At 49.8% G+C, this 20,074-nt stretch overlaps 1 protein-coding gene across 2 annotated transcripts in view; it reads right to left on the bottom strand.

Moving 5' to 3' along the window:
• Nucleotides 1-20,074, bottom strand: part of GRAMD1C (GRAM domain containing 1C) — a 147,740-nt gene that overhangs the window by 8,478 nt on the left and 119,188 nt on the right. For both annotated transcript variants that reach the window (XM_069760544.1, XM_069760543.1), the window contains 9 exons: nucleotides 8,070-8,188; nucleotides 7,535-7,658; nucleotides 7,002-7,188; nucleotides 6,652-6,792; nucleotides 6,385-6,503; nucleotides 5,576-5,718; nucleotides 5,364-5,467; nucleotides 4,118-4,294; nucleotides 2,807-2,864 (listed from right to left, as the gene is read on the bottom strand). In XM_069760544.1, the coding sequence (XP_069616645.1) occupies nucleotides 2,807-2,864; nucleotides 4,118-4,294; nucleotides 5,364-5,467; nucleotides 5,576-5,718; nucleotides 6,385-6,503; nucleotides 6,652-6,792; nucleotides 7,002-7,188; nucleotides 7,535-7,658; nucleotides 8,070-8,188 (1,172 nt within the window). The remainder of the gene's footprint in view (nucleotides 1-2,806; nucleotides 2,865-4,117; nucleotides 4,295-5,363; nucleotides 5,468-5,575; nucleotides 5,719-6,384; nucleotides 6,504-6,651; nucleotides 6,793-7,001; nucleotides 7,189-7,534; nucleotides 7,659-8,069; nucleotides 8,189-20,074) is intronic.

Here is a 20,074-nt window from a genome sequence, read left to right as displayed (position 1 = left end):
GTCTGTGATCGCTTTTCTAAAATGGTCCATCTGGTGCCCTTGGTTAAATTGCCTTCCTCCTCTGATTTGGTGCCTTTGTTCTTCCAGCATGTGGTTCGTTTGCATGGCATTCCTGAGAATATTGTTTCTGACAGAGGTTCCCAGTTTGTCTCGAGGTTCTGGCGAGCCTTTTGTGCTAGGATGGGCATTGACCTATCTTTTTCCTCGGCCTTCCATCCTCAGACTAATGGCCAGACCGAACGAACCAATCAGACCTTGGAAACATATCTGAGATGTTTTGTTTCTGCTGACCAGGATGATTGGGTGTCATTTTTGCCGTTGGCTGAGTTCGCCCTTAATAATCGGGCCAGCTCGGCTACCTTGGTCTCTCCATTTTTCTGCAATTCTGGGTTCCATCCTCGTTTCTCTTCAGGACAGGTTGAGTCTTCGGACTGTCCTGGTGTGGATTCTGTGGTGGACAGGTTGCAGCAGATCTGGACTCAGGTAGTGGACAATTTGACCTTGTCCCAGGAGAAGGCTCAGCTTTTCGCTAATCGTAGACGCCGTGTGGGTCCCCGACTTCGTGTTGGGGATCTGGTTTGGTTATCTTCTCGTCATATTCCTATGAAGGTTTCCTCTCCTAAATTTAAACCTCGTTTTATTGGTCCGTATAGGATTTCTGAGATTCTCAATCCGGTGTCTTTTCGTCTGACCCTCCCAGACTCCTTTTCCATACATAATGTATTCCATAGGTCGTTGTTGAGAAGATACGTGGCACCTATGGTTCCATCTGTGGAGCCTCCTGCCCCTGTTTTGGTGGAGGGGGAATTGGAGTATATTGTGGAGAAAATTTTGGATTCTCGTGTCTCTAGACGGAAACTCCAGTATCTGGTCAAATGGAAGGGTTATGCTCAGGAGGATAATTCCTGGGGTTTTGCCTCTGATGTCCATGCCCCAGATCTTGTTCGTGCCTTTCATGTGGCTCATCCTGGTCGGCCTGGGGGTTCTGGTGAGGGTTCAGTGACCCCTCCTCAAGGGGGGGGTACTGTTGTGAATTCTGTGGCTGAATTCACTCCTGTGGTCACAAGTGGTATTGCAGCCTCTGGGCTTCCTCCCTCAGGTGTTTTGGTGAGCTCGTTGGCTGCCTTGCTATTTAGCTCCACCTGAGTCTGTCTTCCTTGCTCCTTGTCAATGTTCCAGTGTTGGATCTGAGCTACTGCATCTTTCCTGTGGCCTGCTGCTCTGCTAGATAAGTGTTACTTTGTTTTTGTTTCCGTTTTTTCTGTCCAGCTGTGCTATTCTCTTTTGCTGGAAGCTCTGAGACGCAAAGGGTGCACCGCCGTGCCGTTAGTTCGGCACGGTGGGTCTTTTTGCCCCCCTTTGCGTGGTTCTGCTTTAGGGTTTTTTGTAGACTGCATAGTTCTCTTTGCTATCCTCGCTCTGTCTAGAATATCGGGCCTCACTTTGCTGAATCTATTTCATTCCTACGTTTTGTCTTTTCATCTTGCTAACAGTCATTATATGTGGGGGGCTGCCTATTCCTTTGGGGTATTTCTCTGAGGCAAGTCAGGCTTGTATTTCTATCTTCAGGCTAGTCAGCTCCTCAGGCAGTGTCGAGTTGCATAGGTAGTGGATAGGCGCAATCCACTGCTGCTTCCAGTTGTGTGAGGATAGGTTCAGGTATTGCAGTCTGCAGAGATTCCACGTCTCAGAGCTTGTTCTATTGTTTTTGGGTTATTGCCATATCACTGTATGTGCGCTGATTACTGCACACTGTGTTGCCTGATAGCACAGCATAACAGATCTCTACTGAGCGCGCTCAATCACTGCAATTGTATCCCACCATAGAGATCTCTACTGAGCGTTCTCAATCACTGCAATTGTGTCCCACCATAGAGATCTCTACTGAGCGCGCTCAATCACTGCAATTGTGTCCTGCCATGGAGATCTCTACTGAGCGCGCTCAATCACTGCAATTGTGTCCCCCCATAGAGATCTCTACTGAGCGCGCTCAATCACTGCAATTGTGTCCCGCCATAGAGATCTCTACTGAGCGCGCTCAATCACTGCAATTGTGTCCTGCCATAGAGATCTCTACTGAGCGCGCTCAATCACTGCAATGCTGTCCCGCCATAGAGATCTCTACTGAGCGCGCTCAATCACTGCAATTGTGTCCCCCCATAGAGATCTCTACTGAGCGCGCTCAATCACTGCAATTGTGTCCCCCCATAGAGATCTCTACTGAGCGCGCTCAATCACTGCAATTGTGTCCCGCCATAGAGATCTCTACTGAGCGCGCTCAATCACTGCAATGATGTCCTGCCATAGAGATCTCTACTGAGCGCGCTCAATCACTGCAATGATGTCCCGCCATAGAGATCTCTACTGAGCGCGCTCAATCACTGCAATGGTGTCCCGCCATAGAGATCTCTACTGAGCGCGCTCAATCACTGCAATGGTGTCCCGCCATTGGGATCTCTACTGAGCGCGCTCAATCACTGCAATGGTGTCCCGCCATTGAGATCTCTACTGAGCGCGCTCAATCACTGCAATTTTATCCCCCATAGAGATCTCTAATGAGCCTCGGGTGCACATTGGTGTTTTCTGACCTTTGTCTCGTTTGATCTGTATAATCGCATTTAATAAAGTTTGTTATCTTGTTATTATTTGGCTTTTTTTTCTAGGATGTTACTTTCTTTGTACTTTGTAAGGATGTCTATAACGTGGCCCCTAATATTGCATCGCACCCCAGGATGGGCACAGAGGATACACGCGCCCCCCGCTGCGCCCAGCGTCACACACTACATGAATCAGTCCCTGCACTCACAAGATGCTCATCACTATGATGGTGATGGAGTTCCTCCGGCCGACGTCTCTGCTTCTTACTATGGGAGAAAAATGAAACATTTTTAATAATTTATGTGTCAGGCGCCAAACGGGGTAAAGAGCTGCCGGGCGTCAGTCACTACGCGGGCTTCAGATATATAAGGACCCCACCAACCTCAGGGTATATACAGCACCCACCCCTGCTCTACGCCGCGGCCCACCCCGACTGCCTGCTCTACGCCGCGGCCCACCCCGACTGCCTGCTCTACGTCGCGGCCCACCCCGACTGCCTGCTCTACGTCACGGCCCACCCCGACTGCCTGCTCTACGCCACGGTCCACCCCGACTGCCTGCTCTACGTCACGGCCCACCCCGACTGCCTGCTCTACGCCACGGCCCACCCCGACTGCCTGCTCTATGCCGCGGCCCACCCCGACTGCCTGCTCTACTCTGGGCCCACCCCAAATGCCTGCTCTACTCTGCGCCCACCCCAAATGCCTGCTCTACTCTGCGCCCACCCCAAATGCCTGCTCTACTCTGCGCCCACCCCAAATGCCTGCTCTTCTATGCAGGGCCCACCCCGACTGCCTCTTCTACGCAGGACCCACCCCGACTGCCTCTTCTATGCAGGACCCACCCCGACTGCCTCTTCTACGCAGGACCCACCCCGACTGCCTCTTCTATGCAGGACCCACCCCGACTGCCTCTTCTACGTCGCGGCCCACCCCGACTGCCTCTTCTACGCAGGGCCCACCCCGACTGCCTCTTCTACGCAGGACCCACCCCGACTGCCTCTTCTATGCAGGGCCCACCCCGACTGCCTCTTCTACGCAGGACCCACCCCGACTGCCTCTTCTATGCAGGACCCACCCCGACTGCCTCTTCTATGCAGGGCCCGCCCCGACTGCCTCTTCTACGCAGGGCCCACCCCGACTGCCTGGTCTACGCAGCACCCACCCTGACTGCCTGTTGCACCCACCCTGACTGCCTGTCCTATGCGGAGCCCACCCCAACCTTTGCTGATGGTATATATAGTGCCACACTGCCTGTGTGCTTTCTCTGTGGTTCACTAGTAAATCCAAGATGGATATCAGGCCGTCATCCTCTGCAGAGTCCATCATGTATACACATGTAGCAGAGCCGAGTCTGTCATTCAACAAAACTCCAGTCTCCAGGGATGTGCCCGTCATCCATACCCCACCTTAGCGTTCAATCACACATTCAGCTCTGCTACATCTGGGAAATGTCTCTTCATAGAGACCAAAAAAATAATAAGTGGTGATAAATCTGGGGCCCGAGCTGCAGAGGTCACCTGTGTGCACCGGCTCCGCTCCAAATCTCGTGCTCCCAGAATCCAGCTGGGGGCCATGTTTGGTCAGGTGATCTGCGGGGCTGCGGCTGTGCGGACGTCGCCTTCTTCTAATACTAGAGGCTTTCGTGCTTTCCTGCAACTTGGAGCCCGAAGATTCCTCCTCCACCAAATCCAACTCTGCAGAAAGTATATACAGAGCATGTTATATCTGGGGTGTTACATAGGACTGCAGAACATTATCTGTTCTCTGCATTGTGTTTGATCTTTTGTCTTACATAGGACTGCAGATATCTCTACTCTACAACCTTTTCTGTGCTGTTACATAGGACTGCATATATCTACTTCACATTGTTATCTGTGGTGTCAAAGGACTGCATATATTTGTACTCTGCACTGCGTCATCTGTGGTGTGACATAGGACTGCAGATATCTGTACACTGCACTAGGTCATCTGTGGTCTTACACAGGACTGCAGATTTCTGTACGCTGCACTGGGTTATCTGGTGGTATTACATAGGACTGCAGATATGTATGATGCACTGTGTCATCTGTAGTGTTACATAAGACTGCAGCTATATGAACACTGCACTGGGTTATCTGTGGTGTTACATAGGACTGCATATATATGTATGCTGCACTGGGTTATCTGTGGTCTTACATAGGACTGCAGATTTATGTGCACTGCATCACGTGTTATCTGTGATGTTACATAGGACTGCAGATATATGTATGCTGCACTGGGTCATCTGTAGTGTTACATAGGACTGCAGATATATGTATGCTGCACTGTGTCATCTGTAGTGTTACATAGGACTGCAGATATATGTATGCTGCACTGGGTCATCTGTAGTGTTACATAGGACTGCAGATATATGAATGCTGCACTGGGTTATCTGTGGTGTTACATAGGACTGCAAATATCTGTACTCTGCACTGTGTCATCTGTGGTGTTACACAGGACTGCAGATATCTGTACTCTGCACTGTGTCATCTGTGGTGTTACATAGGACTGCAGATATCTGTACTCTGCACTGTGTCATCTGTGGTGTTACATAGGACTGCGGATTTCTGTACTCTGCACTGTGTCATCTGTGGTGTTACATAGGACTGCATATATCTGTACTCTGCACTGTGTCATCTGTGGTGTTACATAGGACTGCAGATATCTGTACTCTGCACTGTGTCATCTGTGGTGTTACATAGGACTGCAGATATCTGTACTCTACACTGTTATCTGTGGTCTCACCTAACTGTTTGAAGTAATCCTCCAGGCCGCCCCACGAGTTCCTCTCGATGAAGGTCTTGATGAGACCCCACGGCTGCTTCTTGTACTTCACATCTGTGCACACACTGGAGACACATCAGGACCAATCAGAGCAGGCCATTTATCTCAAGTACCCGCCCCCGAGGATCTAGCATATCACCGTATTAGTATTTAAGGGACCCCCGGGTGCTTACCGCAGCCTGCACTTGTGCTTAGAGGCTCGGGAGATGCAGTACTTGTTCACAGTGTAGAAGTAGTCGTGGTACGGGACGTCGTGCGTGAACACCTCCGTCTCCACAGAGTAGTACTGGCCCTCCTGACTCTCTTTATGCAGGGTCTGAAATGGGTAAAACTTCATATTCCACATAAGAACGTTACCCTGCTCCTCCCCTGCCAGACTGTGGCCTTCCTCAGGAGCAGTGCTCATGTCCTGAAATACTCTGTGCTGCCTTCCCCCGCCCAAGGGATTAGCCACACGATGGAGGGAGCGGGCGGGCGGCAGCTGCAGACATCCGGCATCATGGGTGGCCGGCCGCACATGTAACCCGTACATTGCCCGCAGTATGCTGATGGAGGGGCATTTAGGACCCTGTAGAGGAGCCGGACCCCCGCTGGATGTTTCTAAGGTCCCGGTCTGCAGCGCAGCGGCGCCAGCCTCCATTCCCCACCGTGACTAATGTGCTGAGTGCGGAGCAGGTTGTATCGATCCCCTGTGCTCTGCAGGGTGTAATGCGCGGTATAATGCTCTCTATTACCCAGAGACCACCATCAGAAGATTTATCTGCCTCTCTACAGACCCCCGCTGCGTCTTAAAGGGACCCAACCATTACATTAAGCTCTAATACACTTACATCTTCCAGTTCATCAAGATCTCTGCTTGCTGTCAGTGAATGATATAAACCAATGGCGTTGCTGGGATTGTCAGAGGCAGGGAATTATTGTGACCCCCACCCTAGCCAGTCCTGTTCTCCCTGCAAGCAGCGCACGCGGCACAAGCGAGTACCTGTTTGTCTGTAGCGGACGTGAACTTCCCGATCAGCGGGTTATTGATGGTGATGGTGTAGGTCTGTGTCCTCGTCTGATTGCCGCTGCCGTCGTGCTGCCAGGGGGTCGACTCCAGATCTGAATGACGGAGACGTATTCGGGATTACACGGGGAAAAGTAAGGAAGTCACCATCAACATCTACATCCTGCACGCTAGGTGCGGACATTGATGACGACGGTCACTGACCAGCGGAGGGCCGCACTGATGTTTGGCACCGGCACTCACCAAACACCTTCCGGGAAGAGTAGAACTTCTGCATGAAGCGCGACGGTGTGAAGAGAAGCTGGAACATTCGCTCCGCGCTGATGTGGAAGACGCGGTTGATGTATAATCTGCCCTCCACCTGCTCCTCCTGAAGACGCTCATCTGGAGGAGGAGAAAGAGTTAATCAGGAGTCCTGTTTAAGGGCACTGACCCTTGTTGCTGCTGAATCTGGAGGGCCGGGGATCGGTGGCCCCATACATCACACAGTGCCCTCTTACAGCCCAGTATCGTTATCCAGGTGGGACCGACCCCACATGTAATCCTGTAAGAAAATGACCCCATGTCAAGAGCGGCCGCCCCCCGCCCCGTACCTTCCCCAGAGGAGTCGGAGCCAGTAGCCCTGTCCGCCTGCTGGTTTTCATTTCCATTGAGGTCCAGGGCCAGGGCGGGCGTCCCAATGTGGGTCCGGAGGCTGCTCTTCCTGGTTGAGCTCAGGAGGGGGCTTCTCCCAACCGCCTTCTCCCCCAGACCCTCTTCGGACGGGGTCTGGCTCGTTATCTAAAATAATCAGAGGGTCAATCAATAGTGGAGAGCCCCACAGACTAATGATGATCCGGAGCATCATTTGCAGGATTGAAGGTTCATCCATACTATTGGGCTCCACCATGCAGGCCAGCCCCCTTGCAGCCCCACCATTCGGGCCAGCCCCCTTACGGCCCCACCATGTCTAACAAACTCCAAGCACTACCCTCAGCATCCCATGAAGCCAATCATAATACCACAGGAGTTCTGCAATCCTCCCTGAAGTACAGACAACCCAACCCTCAGTACTAGAGCCCTGTGCTCAGAAACATGGCCGTGCGCCCAGACGGCGCTCCCCGCCCGCTACCCACAGGCGTCTCACCATCTGCAGCAGGTTCAGTGAATCGGTCTCAGTCTGGGATATGACATCTCTGGTGAGAGATCCACTCTTAGAGGTCTTTTCAATCTTCTCTCCGAGGTCTTCTGCGGTCGGCTTCGCTGGAGCCCTACAGGACAGAGGACGAGCGATGCAGAAAGGCGGACGATATGACGTTCATTCCTGGCCTAATTACTGATAATTACAGCTGTCCTCTTAATTACACCTGTGTGCGGCTCCCTCCCAACCCTGTAGAGCAGCCCGCATCACCACGGATCCAGAGAGGTCCATTACCACCCCACAGGCCCAAGATTCATCATAAGGAGGAGCTTATCTTAAGCAGGGGCGGGGAACAAAAGGTCACAAGATTTTAGATTTAAATATTGGAAAGGATTAATCTTTCAGTAGTGCAGCCTCAGGTTTTAGGCGTGTTCTGCTCAGGGTTAGGGTTCAGTCGTATCTCTGAACCACCAGAGCTTATAATCTAGAGGCATGTAATAACAGACATAAGGCAGAGCTTGTTGGTGGAGTGCCCTTTTACCTAGCCGATGCGGTGTCCTCTGGCGGCACAGTCAGGTAATCCATTTCCTCATTATTCAGGCCCAGGTCACTCCCATAACTCTGCTGCACCAGCTGCCAGAACTCCTTCTTGGTGAGAGCCTGTGACAACACAAGTGGCTGATAAATACTGGGCTCACACCAAAGGGGCCCCCGGGCCACACCAGCCCAGATCAGGGCCAACTGACAACTCAGACAGAAGTGCTCCTCTCATTTTCCCTTTTGCACCATCATAATGAATAGATGTCCAAGGCTATGCTGGAGGGTGACAAGAGGGACACGATAAGGCTATGCTGTAGGGCGACAAGAGGGACAAGATGAGGCTATGCTGGAGGGTGACAAGAGGGACACCATAAGGCTATGCTGTAGGGCGACAAGAGGGACACGATAAGGCTATGCTGTAGGGCGACAAGAGGGACAAGATGAGGCTATGCTGGAGGGTGACAAGAGGGACACGATAAGGCTATGCTGTAGGGCGACAAGAGGGACAAGATGAGGCTATGCTGGAGGGTGACAAGAGGGACACGATAAGGCTATGCTGGAGGGCGACAAGAGGGACACGATAAGGCTATGCTGTAGGGCGACAAGAGGGACAAGATGAGGCTATGCTGGAGGGCGACAAGAGGGACACGATGAGGCTATGCTGGAGGGCGACAAGAGGGACACGATGAGGCTATGCTGGAGGGCGACAAGAGGGACACGATGAGGCTATGCTGGAGGGCAACAAGAGGGACACGATGAGGCTATGCTGGAGGGCAACAAGAGGGACACGATGAGGCTATGCTGGAGGGCGACAAGAGGGACACGATGAGGCTATGCTGGAGGGCGACAAGAGGGACACGATGAGGCTATGCTGGAGGGCGACAAGAGGGACACGATGAGGCTATGCTGGAGGGCGACAAGAGGGACACGATGAGGCTATGCTGGAGGGCAACAAGAGGGACACGATGAGGCTATGCTGGAGGGCAACAAGAGGGACACGATGAGGCTATGCTGGAGGGCAACAAGAGGGACACGGAGACTATGCTGGAGAGTGACAAGTGGGACACGGGAAGGCTATGATGAAGAGTGACAGGAGGGACAAGATGAGGCTATGCTGGAGGGCGACAAGAGGGACATGATGAGGCTATGCTGGAGGGGGACAAGAGGGACATGGGGAGGATATGCTGGAGGACAACAGGAGGGACACAGGGAGACTATGCTGGAGAGCGACAGGAGGGACACGAGGAGGCTATGCTGGAGGGCGACAGGAAGGACACGGGCAGGATATGCTTGAGAGTGACAAGTGGGACACGGGCAGGATATGCTGGAGAGTGACAGGAAGGATATGGGCAGGATATGCTGGAGAGTGACAAGTGGGACACGGGCAGGATATGCTGGAGAGTGACAAGTGGGACACGGGCAGGATATGCTGGAGAGTGACAGGAAGGATATGGGCAGGATATGCTGGAGAGTGACAGGAGGAACACAAAGAGACAATCCCAGATGGTGACAGGACAGATGCATTTTCGGTCCGGAGCGTCTGATTACAAGTAGAACAGGTTCCTCCCTGATAATGAACATATAGCGGTGATTCCTGGGACGTGTCATTATTAGACCAGGAATATACAGTCACATTCCAGACAGCGGCATCATCCTCATACTTCAGGGATATTTCAGGAGATCATGGTGGTGGAGGAGACGGAGGTTTTATGTGGCTCTATAACATACGGGAGCTGGGGGAGGACACTGAGCACCATGTGGCGGTACAGACAGGTGAAACAAAAGTAATGTGAATGGCCACTGTGTAATACCTCGTTTCTCCTGTGGGGGCGCTGCAGGGAAACTGAGCACATGCTGCCAGATTACAGCCACTTGTTGGGGACCCCTGCAGGAGGACACCTTGGAATCACCTTGATCTCAGAAGTAGGAACTGTCGATATCGGAGAACGCCTATAAAGCAAATGCAAATGGCGGAAACTACTAAATCCTTGCCAATAACCGTCCTGTCTGCTGTCCGGACACTAGATTGGTTCTGTTCCCTGGCTCAGATGGGCGAGTTATCAGCCGCCTCGTCTACATCGTTCACATGAGGGCGCCATATTAAAAAAAAAACCGGAGGAGCTTTATTATCTTGGGTTCCACCAATTGGATCTTCTGTCAACTTTCTCCCGAGGACTTGTGGCTGTACTTCCCCTTTAAATCTCTTCTCTCGGGTGCGACATCCTCCATTATCCACCCTATAGCTACATAATTACTGGAGGACTAAATCATTATAACACATGGGAACAAGATAACGATTAATTCTGGGGATGAACGGCTCCAGCTACATAAACTTCGCCTTACTCACCCTTCCCGGGTCCAGCAATGAGACTCCGCCGTAGCTCCCAGCGTCTTATCGCATGCAGTGCTGATGTCTTGTTGACAGCGCTGCAGACAATCGGAGAGCTGAGCGGCTCATGCCATCTACTTAGGCAGTCACTGACCTCTGCACAGCCTGAGCAGTGGACCCGGGGAGAGTGAGTAAGGCTTTATATTTTTTTTTTAAAGTTTTTTTTTTATCAATCTGCAGCCAAGGGTAAAGGAATTTTTTTTAAACCCAAAGAAACCCTTTAAGGAAACACATTCTACACCCTTTAGCACAATTCAGTATGTTACTAAGAGTCATGATGACGTGGCCGCGCCGGCGGTGGACACGCAGTACGGTATGTGGGTCTCTCGTGGTATCTCTGGAATGTGGTCTGGAAAGTTTAGAAACAAAGCGATAATTTAACCTTCATTTTACTGGAAACAACAATGCAAATCTGCCGCTAAATACCTGGAACCAGCAGCGGATTTACGTGTCAGGGGCCCGAGGACCGAGAAGGGGGATCGGATCGCCGAGTGCGGAGCTTGTGCTTATACACAGCAGCCGGTCAGAACAAGAAGAGGAAAGACGCAACTGGAGCCTGCAATGAACTCAGACGACCGCCGCCGCCAACAGACAATGCAGCGGAGCTGGGGCCTGTGCACACATGGAAAGAGCGGCAGACGAAATATAGAATTGTGACCCAGAGGAACCGAGGACATCGTGATGGCGGGAACGACAAGAGGCGCAACTCCACCAAGTGTCCAGACTGAAGGTTCACCTCCTCCTCCAGAACATCAGAAGACAAAGGGGGTGGAAGAGGCCACAGGGTGGGGGGGAAAAAAAAGGCCACAGGGTGGGGGGAAAAAAAAGGCCACAGGGTGGGGGGAAAAAAAGGCCACAGGGTGGGGGGAAAAAAAAGGCCACAGGGTGGGGTGGGGGGGGGGGAAAGGCCACAGGGTGGGGTGGGGGGGGGGAAAGGCCACAGGGTGGGGTGGGGGGGGGGAAAGGGCCACAGGGTGGGGTGGGGGGGGGGGAGAAAGGGCCACAGGGTGGGGTGGGGGGGGGGGAAAGGGCCACAGGGTGGGGTGGGGGGGGGGAAAGGGCCACAGGGTGGGGTGGGGGGGGGGGAAAGGGCCACAGGGTGGGGGGGAAAAGGGCCACAGGGTGGGGGGGGGTTAAAAAAGGGCCACAGGGTGGGGGGGGGGAAAAGGGCCACAGGGTGGGGGGGGGAAAAGGGCCACAGGGTGGGGGGGGGAAAAGGGCCACAGGGTGGGGGGGGGGGGAAGGGCCACAGGGTGGGGGGGGGGAAGGGCCACAGGGTGGGGGGGGGGAAGGGCCACAGGGTGGGGGGGGGGAAAAGGGCCACAGGGTGGGGGGGGGGGAAAGGGCCACAGGGTGGGGGGGGGAAAGGGCCACAGGGTGGGGGGGGGGGAAAGGGCCACAGGGTGGTGGGGGGGGGAAAGGGCCACAGGGTGGTGGTGGGGGGGGGGGAAAGGGCCACAGGGTGGGGGGGGGAAAAAGGGCCACAGGGTGGTGGGGGGGAAAAGGGCCACAGGGTGGTGGGGGGGGGAAAGGGCCACAGGGTGGTGGTGGGGGGAAAAAGGGCCACAGGGTGGGGGGGGGGAAAGGGCCACAGGGTGGGGGGGGAAGGGCCACAGGGTGGGGGGGGGAAAGGGCCACAGGGTGGGGGGGGGAAAGGGCCACAGGGTGGGGGGGGGAAAAGGGCCACAGGGTTGGGGGGGGGGAAAGGGCCACAGGGTGGGGGGGGGGGGAAAGGGCCACAGGGTGGGGGGGGGAAAGGGCCACAGGGTGGGGGGGGGGAAAGGGCCACAGGGTGGGGGGAAGGGGGAAGGGGGAAGGGCCACAGGGTGGGGGGGGGGAAAGGGCCACAGGGTGGGGGGGGGGAAAAGGGCCACAGGGTGGGGGGGGGGGAAAGGCCACAGGGTGGGGGGGGGGGAAGGGCCACAGGGGGGGAAAGGGCAACAGGGAGGGTGGGGAAAGGGCAACAGGGAGGGTGGGGAAAGGGCAACAGGGTGGGGGGGGGGAAAGGGCAACAGGGTGGGGGGGGGAAAGGGCCACAGGGTGGGGGGAAACAACTGAAAAAGACCCCACATAAGAACAAGATGACTTGGAGACGTATGGAAAGTCGTACAGGAGCAGGGTGGTCCTGATCACACTTTATAGGGGTCTCCTGGGAAAAAAGTTAATTGATCGTCCCTTGTCAGTCAAAACGTGAACCTTCATATTTCCCAAAAAATAAAAAAGGAGCAAGAGGTAAAGATATAACCACATGGTGCGGAGGTGGGGTGAGGGGTTGGTGGGCAGAGGGTCAGAGTTGCCATCTGACCGGGCCCTAACACTACTCACAGCTGAGTATTTGTTACAGTTGAGTCAATCCCATGTTCCTCCAGACTGATACATTTCCCCTGCACGATACATTGTAACAAAGCTCAGATCAAACGTTCTGGAGAAAGATTGCGCTGCGTTTACTTCATGCATTTATTGTCTGAATCACGAAAAACTGTAACAAACTCTCAGCTGTGAAAGTCACAGGTTTGGTCAGATCAGGTTTTCAAGGAAGGTTCTGTTCACTGACAGCAAGCGGAGATCTTGGAGTCAGGAATTCTATCAGTAAGTCTATGAGAAAGTTGTAGAATTCCCTCGAGGGATAATTAAGTCTTCTCTTTTTCATCTCCGGGTGCGTTCTTTCTCCTAAATAATCAGTCAACGTTTCCTGACCGCTGCTACTAATCCACACGGACAGTGGCGGCTCCCATCCACACGGCCTGGGTGTAGGGCGCTCTCCTATCTGCAGCCACTTATCTCATTCACACCACATACAATAAGTAATAAAGAGAAGGTTCTATAGATCTGGTATCTATACTGCCTGATCCTGGTGACACCTGGCCGACTGTCACCTGCTGGGAGGGCCGCACAGGACTATAGGGGCCCAGTACAGAGGAAAGTGACCGGGGCAGCCTACACAACCACTCACCTGGCCGGAGGGTCAGCCGGGCCACCAGGTGAAATCCTCACCCGGATCCTGACCCCGATCTCAGTGCTTCACCGCAGAACCTTCTGTTATCATTTCACTTCCTAGTACACAGGATACAAGAGGAAAGCACCACCCCAAACCTGCAAGTGTGCTCCAGAGAACACCCACACCACAGGCACAGGTGAGAGGCTTAAAGGGACAGCGCACCCTGTACAGCAGCACAGCAAGGGATCTGTCATTCTGCCATTTACAGCAACAAAATTAATCTATAATCTATTATCTCTCATACAGTAGAATATTTAAAAATATAAAAAAAGTTAAACTTAATGTTTAATTACTATGTCTCTATACACAATGTGCAAAACTACAACTGCTATAATACTGCCTCCTATGTACAAGAATATAACTACTATAATACTGCCCCCTATGTACAAGAATATAACTACTATAATACTGCCCCCTATGTACAAGAATATAACTACTATAATACTGCCCCTATGTACAAGAATATAACTACTATAATACTGCTCCTATGTACAAGAATATAACTACTATAATACTGCTCCTATGTACAAGAATATAACTACTATAATACTGCCCCTATGTACAAGAATATTACTATAATACTGCTCCTATGTACAAGAATATAACTACTATAATACTGCCCCTATGTACAAGAATATTACTATAATACTGCCCCTATGTACAAGAATATAACTACTATAATACTGCCCCTATGTACAAGAATATTACTACTATAATACTGCTCCTATGTACAAGAATATAACTACTATAATACTGCCCCTATGTACAAGAATATAACTACTATAATACTGCCCCTATGTACAAGAATATAACTACTATAATACTGCCCCTATGTACAAGAATATAACTGCTATAATACTGCTCCTATGTACAAGAATATAACTACTATAATACTGCCCCTATGTACAAGAATATAACTACTATAATACTGCTCCTATGTACAAGAATATAACTACTATAATACTGCCCCTATGTACAAGAATATAACTACTATAATACTGCTCCTATGTAGAAGAATATAACTACTATAATACTGCTCCTATGTAGAAGAATATAACTACTATAATACTGCCCCTATGTACAAGAATATTACTATAATACTGCTCCTATGTACAAGAATATAACTACTATAATACTGCCCCTATGTACAAGAATATTACTATAATACTGCCCCTATGTACAAGAATATAACTACTATAATACTGCCCCTATGTACAAGAATATTACTATAATACTGCTCCTATGTACAAGAATATAACTACTATAATACTGCCCCTATGTACAAGAATATAACTACTATAATACTGCCCCTATGTACAAGAATATAACTACTATAATACTGCCCCTATGTACAAGAATATAACTGCTATAATACTGCTCCTATGTACAGGTATATAACTACTATAATACTGCTCCTATGTACAAGAATATAACTACTATAATACTGCCCCCATATACAAGAATATAACTACTATAATACTGCTCCTATGTACAAGAATATAACTACTATAATACTGCCCCTATGTACAAGGATATAACTACTATAATACAGCTCCTATGTACAAGAATACAACTACAGTACTATAATACTGCCCCCATGTACAAGAATATAACTACTATAATACTGCCCCTATGTACAAGAATATAACTACTATAATACTGCCCCTATGTACAAGAATATAACTGCTATAATACTGCTCCTATGTACAAGAATATAACTACTATAATACTGCCCCTATGTACAAGAATATAACTACTATAATACTGCTCCTATGTACAAGAATATAACTACTATAATACTGCCCCTATGTACAAGAATATAACTACTATAATACTGCTCCTATGTAGAAGAATATAACTACTATAATACTGCTCCTATGTAGAAGAATATAACTACTATAATACTGCCCCTATGTACAAGAATATTACTATAATACTGCTCCTATGTACAAGAATATAACTACTATAATACTGCCCCTATGTACAAGAATATTACTATAATACTGCCCCTATGTACAAGAATATAACTACTATAATACTGCCCCTATGTACAAGAATATTACTATAATACTGCTCCTATGTACAAGAATATAACTACTATAATACTGCCCCTATGTACAAGAATATAACTACTATAATACTGCCCCTATGTACAAGAATATAACTACTATAATACTGCCCCTATGTACAAGAATATAACTGCTATAATACTGCTCCTATGTACAGGTATATAACTACTATAATACTGCTCCTATGTACAAGAATATAACTACTATAATACTGCCCCCATATACAAGAATATAACTACTATAATACTGCTCCTATGTACAAGAATATAACTACTATAATACTGCCCCTATGTACAAGGATATAACTACTATAATACTGCTCCCTATGTACAAGAATACAACTACAGTACTATAATACTGCCCCCATATACAAGAATATAACTACTATAATACTGCTCCTATGTACAAGAATATAACTACTATAATACTGCCCCCATATACAAGAATATAACTACTATAATACTGCTCCTATGTACAAGAATATAACTACTATAATACTGCTCCTATGTACAAGAATATAACTACTATAATACTGTCCCTATGTACAAGAATATAACTACTATAATACTGCTCCTATGTACAAGAATATAACTACTATAATACTGCTCCTATGTACAAGAATATAACTACTATAATACTGCTCCTATGTACAAGAATATAACTACTATAATACTGCTCTTATGTACAAGAATATAACTTCTATAATACTGCTCCTATGTACAAGAATATAACTACTATAATACTGTCCCTAAGCACAAGAATATAACTACTATAATACTGCCCCAATGTACAAGAATATAACTACTATAATACTGCCCCTATATAAGAATATAACTAATATAATACTGCTCCTATATACAAGAATATAATTACTATAATACTGCCCCATGTACAAGAATATAACTACTATAATACTGCTCCTATATACAAGAATATAACTACTATAATACTGCCCTATGTACAAGAATATAACTACTATAATACTGCTCCTATGTACAAGAATATAATTACTATAATGCTGCTCCTATATACAAGAATATAACTACTATAATACTGCCCTATGTACAAGAGTATAACTACTATAATACTGCTCCTATGTACAAGAATATAATTACTATAATGCTGCTCCTATGTACAAGAATATAATTACTATAATACTGCCCCTTATGTACAAGAATATAACTGCTATAATACTGCCCCCTATGTGCAAGAATATAAATACTATAAGGCCGGGATCACACATGCGAGAAATACGGCCGAGTCTCGCATGTTAATACCCGGCATTGCCGCCGTCACTCAGGAGCGGAGCATGCGGCCGCATAGCAATACATGCAGTCACACGCTCCACTCCTGAGTGATGGTGCAATGCCGGGTATTAACATGCGAGACTCGGCTGCAGTGGCGTAGGAAGGAGGGTGCGGGGGGGACGGTCCGCCCCGGGCGGCACAATGCGGGGGGCGGCCGGCGCTGCAGGAGAAGAAAAAAAAAAAAAGACGCCCCTTTAAATCTTCGGGCGGCGCCGTCCGCCGCCACGACCAGGGCCAGCTCCCCCCACCCCCGGGCCCCGCCCCCGGCCCCCACCCCCCGCTCTAATACTCACCTCTCCTGGTTCCTGCGGCTTCAGCGTCCTCTGACTCTGCGACGTCTCAGAGCAGAGGGCGCGATGACGTCACTACTGTGCGCGCCGCTCTGCCTCTCTGTCCTGAGCGTCGCAGAGCCGGAGAGACGCTGACTGGCTGCACCGGACCTGCTCTAGGAACGGGAGAGGTGAGGATTTTACTTTTTTTTTTTTTCTTTATGTCTGACTGTCTGGGGGCAATGCTGGACACACTGGGGCAATACTGGAGACCATGGGGCAGAATGCTGGACACACTGGGGCAATACAGGAGACTATGGGGCAGATTGCTGGACACACTGGGGCAATACTGGAGACCATGGGGCAGAATGCTGGACACACTGGGGCAATACAGGAGACAATGTGGCAGATTGCTGGACACACTGGGGCAATACAGGAGACTATGGGGCAGATTGCTGGACACACTGGGGCAATACTGGAGACCATGGGGCAGAATGCTGGACACACTGGGGCAATACAGGAGACAATGTGGCAGAATGATGGACACACTGGGGCAATACAGGAGACCATGGGGCAGATTGCTGGACACACTGGGGCAATACTGGAGACCCTGGGGCAGATTTCTGGACACATTGAGGCAATGCTGGAGACCCTGGGGCAGACTTCTGGACACACTGGGGCAATGCTGGACACTGGGGTAGATTGCTGGACACACTGGGGGTAATATGCTGGACAACATGGGGGTAATATGCTGGACACACTGGGGCAGATTGCTGGACAACATGTGGGTAATATGCTGGACACACTGGGGGCAGGACTTGAGGCATGGGCAGAATGTAGATACGGGGCATGATTGGAGACACGGGGCAGGATTGGATCATGGGGCAGGACGGATACGATGGAGGCTGGTGGGGCAGGATGGGGAGATCATATGGGGTAGAATGGATACTCATGAGGGCAGGATGCGAGAACATATGGCTGGAGCCAGGAATGAGATAAACGGGGCCAGGGTGGGGAATAGTGTTACCATAGGGGCTAATTAAGGGATATTATTACTGCAGTGATGTATTTATTTTATTTTTTGAGGACACTGTTTTAAATGGGGGGGCGGTCCTGTTACTGTGCAGAGTGACACTATATCGCCTTTTTATCTTCATGTGGTGTAATGTCGAAGTTGTGAAAAATTAAGTAATGTGTTCTGCAAGCGGAGCTCGAGATAACTGTGTTATTTCCTGCAGAAACGAGTCCTGGCTGGAAGGAATGATGGCGGTCTGTGCTGGATGAAAGATGAAGGACTTCACCTAGAGACGTCACTGGTGAGTCAGTGTTACCTATACACTGACACTATACACTGTATACTATATAGAGCTCCTGTGTACAATGTCACCAGTGATCACTGTATTACCTCTACACAGACACTGCATACTAAGTACAGATCTCCTGTGAATACTGGCACTTATGGTGATAGTATTGTGGGTTTTTTTTTATTACTGATCAGTATTGTAGTATTCAGTCACTATGTGGTGGTAATATGTGGTCTGGAAATGGTGTTGTGGTATTTGTCCCTTGTATGTAGTATTATTCGGTCACTATGTGGCCTGGTCATGGTGTGGTGGTATTAAGTCACAGGTGTGGCATGTGGGGGTGACACCATTAGGCCCAGTTTAAGTTCTACAAAACAGGAAAACCATTTTTGGTAACCTTTGTGTGTATTGAACGGGGGGGGGGGGGGCGCCAAACTCGGTAACAGCCCCGGGCGGCAAAAGCTCTAGCTATGCCTCTGCTCGGCTGCATTTCTCGCATGTGTGATCCCGGCCTAATACCGCTCCTATGTACAAGAATATAACTACTATATTACTGTGATGCAGCTGCAGTGCAGTTTAGCGCAACCTCCACTAGGGGGGTGCTGGTGAGGGAAGAGAGCTTGCACGCTCACAGCGTAGCAACACTGAACAGACACACAGGTGTCACAGGTAATGAAAGAGTGGTCAGACAAGCAGTCAGAAACTGTCAGGAGCAAAAGTATCAGAGGTAGCAGCAATGAACAAAGTCAGAGGCAAGCCAGAAGTCAGAGCCAAATGGGAGCGAAGTATCCAAAATGAGAGACGTAAGTCAGGATGCAAGCCACAAGTCAAAGCCGGTAACAAGCTGGGAACAAGGTATCAGAGACGGAAAGCAAGAGGTGGGATACTGAGATCAGGCCGGGTCATACACTGTAAAGAAAACCACCAGACGAACACTAAATCAGGGATAGGGAACGGGTCTCACACAAGTACGGGAAGTAAGAGGCAGAAGGATCACCAGGGTATACAGGTCAGCTGCTCTAGCCTGGAAGCATGAACTATCACTGATGCTGGCCAGCAGACTGCAGAGGACTGAAAAAGCCCAGCCAGCTCCAAAATGAGGCAGAGGGCGTTAACCCCCGCATGACCAGTCTAGAGAGAGGATAACAGAAACCAAACTCCAGACTGGATCGTGACAGTACCCCCCATCTCAATGGGGGGCCACAGGACCCCCAGGCTTCCCTGGACAACGAGCGTGAAGGGCCCAGACCAACGAATCCGCATGGACCGAACGCGCCGGCACCCATGATCGGTTCTCAGGACCGAAACCTTTGCAATGGACTAAGTACTGAAGTGAATGCGGCGCCCCAGGGTCCTAGTCATCGCAGTGGTATTGCTTTCATCTCAGGGAGAGTGATGCTACGTTTGGAGGCAAAGAAGGATAACTGCATCCAGGTACAACAAACATGAAATGCATTTCACACTCCAGGTCACGAGGTGGAGCTCTTGCTCCTATTTATTAGGTCATTCCCCACATTGGTAAAACTGGTCGCCTGTAGGAAAAGTTAGTCAGTTTCTGGCTGAGCTCCGCTCAGTTAGTTGGTCCCTGGCAGGGTTGGGATCCTGTCAGAGATCAAAGGTGAAGGACACGGAGCTGTGCATGCCCTCAGAGCTGCAGCTCCCAGAAAGAG

Source organism: Ranitomeya imitator, chromosome 3 (genome assembly GCF_032444005.1).
Source record: "Ranitomeya imitator isolate aRanImi1 chromosome 3, aRanImi1.pri, whole genome shotgun sequence".
In the NCBI taxonomy this organism is placed as follows: Eukaryota; Metazoa; Chordata; class Amphibia; order Anura; family Dendrobatidae; genus Ranitomeya; species Ranitomeya imitator.
Note: the sequence above shows the minus strand (reverse complement) of the source record. Positions and strands in the feature narration are given on the sequence as shown.